This window comes from Passer domesticus, chromosome 15, assembly GCF_036417665.1.
Source record: "Passer domesticus isolate bPasDom1 chromosome 15, bPasDom1.hap1, whole genome shotgun sequence".
Taxonomy (NCBI): Eukaryota; Metazoa; Chordata; class Aves; order Passeriformes; family Passeridae; genus Passer; species Passer domesticus.
The window spans coordinates 9,658,859-9,668,043 of NC_087488.1; the positions used below are offsets into that span (position 1 = coordinate 9,658,859).

The 9,185-nt window shown below is 41.5% G+C and overlaps 1 protein-coding gene across 2 annotated transcripts in view; it reads left to right on the forward strand.

The window, feature by feature from the left end:
- MOSMO (modulator of smoothened) overlaps positions 1 to 8,456 on the forward strand; it is a 31,202-nt gene extending 22,746 nt beyond the window's left edge. For both annotated transcript variants that reach the window (XM_064390353.1, XM_064390351.1), the window contains one exon: positions 4,671 to 8,456. In XM_064390353.1, coding sequence (XP_064246423.1) covers positions 4,671 to 4,855 — 185 coding nt within the window. In that variant the 3' untranslated portion in view covers positions 4,856 to 8,456. The remainder of the gene's footprint in view (positions 1 to 4,670) is intronic.
- The last annotated feature ends 729 nt before the right edge of the window (positions 8,457 to 9,185 follow it).

Consider the following 9,185-nt stretch of genomic DNA (forward strand, 5'->3'; position numbering starts at 1 on the left):
CCAAATTAGTAACCTATTTGCAGGTTAGTATTAGGAACTATGCAGCCATGTGGAATCAACTCGGAATACCCTGAGCAGATCCTTCCTCTGAAGTGCCAGTGCTGTTTAGATGAAAATGTGTAACTCATTAGGAGGGGGCAGGGAAGACTTCATATTTGTATTACATCTCATCTGCAAGTGATTTCCAAACTCAGTGGCCTCGTGCAGGCTGCTAGCAGATCTTCTCACAGAACCTTCTGAAGACCATGCAGGACATGCTATCCTGGGCAGGCAGGGAAGTCTGCTGGGGCTTCCAAGGGAAGCTCTGGGACTGGCAGCTCTGCTCCTTCAAATGCAGGGGGGTCTGGAGTAAATATCTGAGGCAAAGGAATCCTTTTGTTCACCCTTTTCCTTACAACTCTGAGAGCAGGGAAAGCCTGGTAAGAGGTCACTTTTGTCCAGTTCATGCTGGAATTTACATATAGTTGTATAACTTACATTTTTAATTGAATTTTTGCTTGTAATCTTGGGATGACTTGAGGTGTTTTCAAGTAAATACCTATAGCTATTTTTTTTCATCTGCATACCTACAAATACGAATTGTTGATGAGCGTGGTCTTATCTTGTTTAGCTAAGAGACATGAAGAAGACAGAAGTTTAATCTGTCAGTTCCCTTTCTTCTATACACTTCTGAAGGGATACACCCCAGAGGGTATTTACAAGCCTCATTCCCCAGTTGTTGGTGGGTTTACTGCACAGAAATCTATCCTTTCTGACGTCTCTGCAAACAGCTTTGTGGAGAGGAGAGATATTGCTATCCTCCAGGTCATACTGCATGAGTGACAAAAGTCTTGTACAGGTAAATGGGAAGGTTTTCCTTCATTTCTTTAGAGGAGAGTCTTTCAGGAATCAGTATTCCTACTGATATGATCAGTATTGTCACTCTGGGCATAGATACCATCAAAACTCTCACTGGTGTTTCAGTAGTACCACGTTGATGCTGTGTAATGTACTGTTCCTTGCTGGTGTTCATCTGTGCATTGCCCAGGTTTTGTGTGATTCTTCAGTGAACAGGGTGTTACAAACCCATAGCAGTGCCTGGTGTGCTGGTAGCAGGCAAAGCTCTGATCAGCTGTTCCTTTGCTTGTGTACCAGAACTGCCTTTTGCCATCCCAGCTTCTGTACCATCTCATCACTAATTATGCCCTGGGACATAGTGACACAAGTTGGTACCCAAAAAGTGACCTGGCTTTGGTATTTTTTCACATCTTTGACACTGCTATTTTGCTGCCTGTGCTTCAGATTTATGTCAATCTCTGGTGTTTTCAGGGTGCTTGTTTTCTATCTTCTGGTTTATAGGATGTGGTGAAGGTGTGGAAATCTCAAATGTTGTCATTTTCATGATCCTTCTGACAGATACTGTCAATTTCCATAAATAGAAACAATGTCCAGAGCTTATTCCCCATGGAGGCCACATAGCTGATCTCATGTATGTTATTGCAATTTTGGCTATTGCAGGAATTCACAGAGCTTCCTCTATGTAAATCTGTTTACATTGTACAGATTCAGGTCTCTCACCATCTGCTGCAGCTAGAAAGGGAATGAATTCTGTGTCTGCTACGACTGAAGGAGGTGCTTCTCTGAGATGTATCAAGGGAGAAGATGCTAGACAGAAAAATCGTATTTCTACCATTTTTCCAGCAATCATCAGAGAGTCTGGATTTGGTTTGGGTTTGGTTTTTTTTTTTCCTGAGGATTTAAAAGTTCATGAGCAATAATGGACTGCTTTTTGGAATGCAAGTAAAAATGGGGCAGGATAATCACATCCTTAACTAACAGTAGCTATCCTGTGAATGTCTGTCTCTGGTGTCCCCAGTGAATAAAGTGCTTCTTGAGTTATTAAAGATTTGTACCAGGTGCTGCTTTCCATGTTATGTGTCTCTGTAGAGGCAAGCAGATATTACAGTGAGCCTCTGAAGACTAAACCTTTTTTTAAGAACAGATTTCTTTTGAAGTTGTCATTCGATGCTCAAAACAATTTCAAGCTGAAGAATTAGAGGAACTAATTGGGTTTTTTGACAGGCGCCATTCAGATGCAGACTAGAAAGCTCTTCTGTGCTTACTCAGGTCTGCTCAAGAAACACATACCCATGCTTTTTGCAGATGGACTCAGACGTTTGAGATACAGTTAAGAAAAGGAAACATTTTTTTTAAGGATTAGGTTGTGTAATGTGGAATTACATGGACCAATAATCGTGTCGATTAAAACTTTCTTCATTGTTTGATGTTTAACATCTGGTGTCTGGGTTTTTGGTTCTGTTCTGATAGATGGCCTAACGAGGTGGCACTGAGCAGGAATGTGGCAGCTGTGCAGTTCCAGCTGTTTTCTGATTGTGCTCTTTCCCTTCCCCTTTGAAGAATAACCCGGCGGTGCGGGCACGGTGCGAGTGAGACACGAGCCCCCTCCAGTGGAACATCTGGGTTTTCCTGCTCGGCCCTGGCAGCCGAAGGAAAGATCCTGGTGCTGGTTGCTCTTGGCTCAAGGTGTTGTGAAAGCTGCTCTGTGTGTTTTGGAAGACAAGGAGCAGCTGATGTTCTGATGTGGATCATGGTTTATGAAAGCATCCTTCTTTGTTTATGCCCAGGTCCTCCTTGGACACTCTCTGAATGCAGATTCATCATGCCCAGTATCTTCTAGAATATTAGTGTTTTTTCCTCAAATCTGAGACCTGTACTATGGAAATCATAAACACTAAGATATAAAATATGTGGTAAACTGTTCATCTTGGATATACACGGAGTCCATTAAAAAATGGATTCAGTGTGGGCTGGATAAACTGGAGCATCTGTATTTAGTGAGGAAGAGCAGCAGTGAAGCTACATTAAAAAATATTGATGCTGCTCCAGCCAATCATTTCCTCATTTGTAAAGAAACTAGAAACTTGGTTCTGGTGAGGCTGAAGGGGGCAGGCAAGCTGCTGATTTTATTTTACATGCCTTTGGAAACAAAGCAGCTGCAGCACTTCTTGCAGGGGAGCTGGTGATTAAGGTGATGGTTTTTGATGTTGCTTGTTTGACTTTTAAGGAGGCTCAAGTAGGGAACAGCATCCCCCGGGGTTTCCTCTGTCTTGCAGTGGTGGAGAAGGGAAAGAGGAGACAATGACAGCACCTGTGTCCCGTACTAACAAAGTAAAAGCAGCAGCCTGTGTTAACTAGAGAAAGCTGAAAAAGTCAGCATATGATGCACTTTGTTCAGGCAGGAGCATTGTAACTTGGCTTGAACTTTCTTTTTTGTGTGTGGCCAGATTATAGGCAGAGTTTGAGGTCTAGGAGAGGCTTCAGTGTGAGCTGTGCTTCATGTAAGAAGATGTTGGTGTGTGGATTTGTGGGGTTGGTGAGAGAACAGAGCAGGTTCAGCTCCTCTCTCTCCCCCAGATCTAATTGGATTTGGTTGAATAATGGGTATTGTGGTGTCATGTTTCACTCACAGTAAATAATGTCTGAAACTAGGCTGAAATACAAAGTGAAATAAGAGTAAAGCACTAATACCTGACTGAACTGATAGAGTCAGATAAAATTCTGTTTTATTCTAATACTGATCAAAAAATCCCAATTGTTTATTCTTGCATATACAATCAAACCAATTCAAAAGCTAATCCTTTTTGTTGTGAAGAATATTTTATCTCTCAGAGGAGCCATATTTAGACACCATTGCCTTGGTTGACAGTAGAGTTCTGCACAGCTACATCCAAACTAAACAGGGTTACTTTTCCAAAGGTGTGCTACAGAAACACTGAAGTTGTCATCTGGGAAACAACACTGGATGTTCTCTCCTGGATTTGATCGGGGTATTGAAATGTGCTGTGAGGAATCTTGGTTACTATTGATACTTGAAGGCCTGTGAAATCTGTAATGCCATTCTTTAATGGGAATTCTGGATTTCTTGTACTTTCACACAGAGTCAGTTGCAGGAACAAACCATATACGTGAATTTGAAGTGAAATAAAAACCCTCATTGCTTGGTCTCTTTGTTCGCAGAGTCTGAATTTAGTTTTTCACTAAGAAGCTTGAATTAAACTGAATCAGAAAACTTTCATTTCATTGTATTACAATGAGAAATTCTAAGGATATTTCATTATCTAAGGAAACATTCATATAATGTTAGGAAACTGGTATCTTTTAATCTTAAACTGTAATGACAATCTGAATGTTTTCTATTTTTAGCAAAGCTTTTACAGAAAATGAATGTGTGAAGAATGGGAGAGGGCAACTGCAGTTGGAAAAAGACAATGGATAATAGAAAAGTTTCTTCAGTGTTGAATGTTACTTTATCTTGACTGGGCAAAATGACTAAAATAACTGGAGAAGAAATGACTGAACTTTGAGATGGTGATAGAAGTATATCTACCAATTTTTTCTTCTGTAAAAAGGGTTCAGGATCTAGTGAGCAGAATTGAAATTACAGTCAAAACCGGGGACTTTTAGTCTTTCTTGGGAGTAGATGAGGAATGTTTTGAAAGCATTATAAAGCCTACTCAGTCATTTCAAGCAAGTTATCAGCTAGATAGCTCTGATCTCAGCTCTTCAGTTCAGTCAGGATATTTTGCTTGTTTTTCTGGAGCACTCTGTGAACAGATAAATATTTTCACTTTAACACAGTAGTGACTGGGTTTTTTTCTTTTTTTTTGCAGTGATTCTATTCTGTATGGCAGCTCTAATATTTCCAATAGGATTTTACATCAATGAAGTTGGAGGTCAACCCTATAAATTACCCAATAACACAGTGGTTGGGTCTTCGTATGTACTGTTTGTCTTATCCATTTTCTTTACAATAGTGGGACTTCTATTTGCTGGCAAAGTTTGTTTACCTGGCTGATGAATGTCTGGACTGCAGGACTTTATTTTGGAAAAGAGCAAGACATCAGAATTGCATTCTCAGGAGGATGCCTAAATCAGACTATCAAACACTGACTGAAAAAAGGAATGCTTTGACTTGTTCTCACTATGCACTTTGGATGAAAAAAAGGAGAGCCTTTCCCATAACCAAATACAGACCACGTTGACTAATCTCCTGAGCATACTTCAATGCAGTCAGGTCTGCACTGTGATAGGAACTAGTGAAGAATGCTTTACACTGACAAGCAAAACGCCCCACGTTACTGGACTGTTCTGTTTTTAATGTCTAACAATTTGGAAGTCAAAGTATTTATGAACTTTGTGGTGGACCAGAGGGTTGTGGAGGAACTCAAGTGAGGCTGGCCTCGCTGTTTAGGAGATTAGTTTTACATCTTCCTTCTGATGAGCAAAGCCTTTGGCACCAATGTGGATCAATCTTGCATTACTGCACCAAGAAGCCAATAGATCAAAACATGTTCTCTCAACGTATGTAACAGCAAAAAGACAAACTTCCCCTGCTCCCCCACAAGCTCTAGGAAACACTAAGGAACATTTTAGAGGGGGATTTCGTCCTTATATTTATATAAATATATATATATAAATATATATATATTTTGCTGATGCAGTATACAGTGTGTGTGTATGTGTGTGTGTGTGTATATACACATATGTATATATATGTATATACACACAGATGATTCCTGGAAAAGAACTCAGAATGCTTTGCTAGCAAAACACTGTGGTGTGCAAAACTAGAACTCAATAGAAAAAAGCCATTTTTCTGAAGGCCACATAGCTGAGAGTCTTCAGTTTACCTCATTCTTTGTAGCAGCCCTTGATTTTAACAGTTTTTTGTAATAGGTACAAACGATCCCATGCCTTTCTAGGTGCAATTTTAAGTTAAGCTAAAGTTCTTTTTATGGTAATTTATTTGTATATGAGGGTAGAAGGTGAGATCATGTCATACCTTAAAATCCTAATTTTGGGAAACTGACACTATTTAAATTATTAGCAACTGTTGTACAGAAAAATCTCTTTTTTTCTACTTCATTGTTACATTAGCATTCATACATGTTCAAGCACAGCATTTTACCATAGGTAAGCATTCCTTTTAGCACATATAAAATGCAATGTTTAAAGTAATGCAAACACTATCCCACTGCAAAGATGGATGAACTTATTTCAGCTGAGTATTAATTCATCTTTGCCAAAAAAAGAGCAATATAATTGTTAAAAATGTATGCCTTGTTTACTAAAGTTGTTATTTTAAATGTAGATTTAATGGCCACCAAAATTTGGAGTAAATATTCCGCACTAAAAGTAGTTTTATTTTTCAACACGTGGATAAACCATTGAATCCACAGACATCTTAATTCACTGCAAGGTTGGTGTTCCAGGGAAGCTGCCTGCACTGTCAGTATTTGTTTTCCTGTTATTCATAGCTTTTCTGAGATTCATTCGGAAAACAAAAAAAAATCTGTTTTGAGCACTGTTTCACTGAACTTACTAGAGGAACTGCATTAATGTATAGACAGTCATTTTAGGATGAGATTTATGTTAAAGTAAAAGCAGCAGGTTCCAAAGTAATCACTTACCAGATAAGGTGGAGTGTTTAAAAATAACACAGTTTGCACAATTCTTTTAAACTCTGTGCCATTCAGACCATTGTGGGTCCCTGCCTTTCTCCATTTCTTCCTTCTCCCCCACCCAAGGTATTTTAGTACAAAAATGTAATTTGTTAATGTCTATTTTCTTTTGAAATTTTTGACCAAACTTGCCACTGGAATGGTTTCTAAGTAATTTTTTTTTCCAGTCAGCTCATTCACAAGCAGAATGGAGTGTTTATGGATCACTAAATTTTTCCAAAGTGTACTAATCTGTAAATACAGCCAAGCACTTACTTGGAAGTCATGGTTTAATAATTATAATTTGGTTCTTAATTTAAGCCTTCATCTGCATGGGCAGTCTGAGGCTCCTAGTGATAGTGGTGGAGGTAAAAGGCAGGGTTCAGCTGCTTGATATGTTTCAAAATTCTGGTGTTATCACTACTGTGTCCTAAGATAAAGTATTCACTAAAACTTGGATTAGAAATTATCTTTTCAGAAATGTTACACTTGTAAATAGTTCAAGATTTTTGTGACTGGAACACAGCTGGGGGGTGGGGAGAGTTTCTAAGCTGCTAAAATTTCTTTCCCTTCCCGCCCCTCCAACTTACTTCAGTTATTGTAACATCATGTGGATTTAGGCTTTGATTAAATGGATCATAATAATAATTAAAAAAAAAAACAAAGAAAAACTTATCTTGGAGCATACCCAGACTGTGGCTGGCTGACTGGAAATTGATCTGATCTGCCAGTGCTATTGCTATGAATTATTAAATGTTAGCAGAGGTTTAGCAAATAGATTTATTAAATATTTGAGCATTTCAAGTCCAGAAATAGATGCGGCCAAATGCATTTTAAAAAAACCCAAACCAGTAATTGAAGAGACAGCTGTCAACAGTTGCTTTTAATAAGGTCACTAAGTACTATATAGTACAGTATTAATTTATAGCAGAAAATCATATCTTGTAAACTGTATATAAAACACTGTTTTATGGTGCAATCATTTGTCAAACTTATGTCTGTTACTTTTGTTTTAAAGTTGTGTGCATTCTTTTCATACCTAAGAGCATCACTGTAAAATCTGCTGAAGACTATTTATAGGTTTTATTTGCACAAGGTCTTGTTTTGAACTACAGGAAGTTCGTATTGAACATGCCTAAACATCTGTAGACTTTTTCAGTTCATGAATAGCAAATGTTTCCATATGAATCTTCTCCAAAGGTAATCCCATATTTGTGTTGAGTGTTTACATAAACTTTTCTGATTCTGCCAGCCATTATTTTTTAACTTTTTGAAGGACAGCTCATTTTATACATCACTAGAGAATTCCATTCATTCTTTTGCTTCTAAATCCTCCCAAAGGTTTGATACCCCATCATAATGTAATTTGTGCACACTTTGTCATTTATTCGGCTAACAAAATGTAAGATTGGAAACTTGAAAACACTTTCAGAAGGAAAAACTAAAGTCAATTTGTCTGTATAAACCTCACCATTGAGCTCAGCTGAAAGAATCGCCTGGAAGCAGTTTGGCTGAGTCCCGGGGAGGGTGTGCTTCCCCGGGCACAGAGCCGCATTTCAGGCGCTTCGTGCCTGCCGCTGTCCCGCGGGCAGAGCCACACTCCGAGCCCGGCCCTCCTGCCGTCCCTGCGTTCCCGAGCCGTTGTTTAACCACTCCACAACACAGCTGCAGGTTCCTGTTCGCCCCGACACACACACAGGAGAATGGAAGCTGTCCTTTAAAACCTTTGTGAAGGATGAACATAATGAAGGAAATGGTGTCTGCCCGGGCTCGAGGCCGCGCCCGCCGCCTGCGCCCCCCGGCCTTTACTGAGGGTTGTTTTCTATTGGTTAGAGCATTTTTTCAATTAATGATTTCCGAACAAATGTTAATACAAACTGTATAAAATGAACATAATTTTCTTCACTTGTATTTTTGTTATTGAGCAAGTTTATCAAAATAAATTGTCTACTAAAGCGACTGCCTCCGGCTGCATTGACTGGAACTGACCCCACCCCGCACACAGGTGTCTGTCTCCTCCCCTCAGCTGTGCGTCCCCCTCAGGTGTGTGTCCCCTCAGGGGTCTCCTCCCTCAGGTGTCTCCTCCCTCAAGTGTGTGTCCCCTCAGGTGTGTGTCCCCTCAGGTGTGTGTCCCCCTCAGGTGTCTCCTCCCTCAGGTGTGTGTCCCCTCAGGGGTCTCCTCCCTCAGGTGTGTGTCCCCTCAGGTGTGTGTCCCCTCAGGTGTCTCTCCCCTCAGGTGTCTCTCCCCTCAGGTGTCTCCTCCCTCAGGTGTGTGTCCCCTCAGGGGTCTCTCCCCTCAGGTGTCTCTCCCCTCAGGTGTGTGTCCCCTCAGGTGTTTCTCCCCTCAGGTGTGTCCCCTCACGCCCGGCGGGGCTCCTCGCCTCCCGCCCGCCGGCGCCCTCAGGCGGCGGGAAGCGGCGCACCGGGGCCGGCTCCGTCTCCACCGGCAACGCCGCACCAGCGGGCGGGGAGCGGGCTGGCCCCCTCCGCTCCCGGCCCCGCACGAGGGAAGGGTCGGGGCGGTGCCGGGAGGTTCTGAGGGGTTCGGGGAGTCGCTGTCGCGGTGCCAAGGAGGGAGAGTGGGGCACGGGAGAGCCTTTCCCCGTCAGGTGAGTCTCAGCGGACGGGACGGGCGGAGCGGGGTCGGAGGAGCCGAGGGGTCTCTCCCCGCTGGGTGAGGTGAGT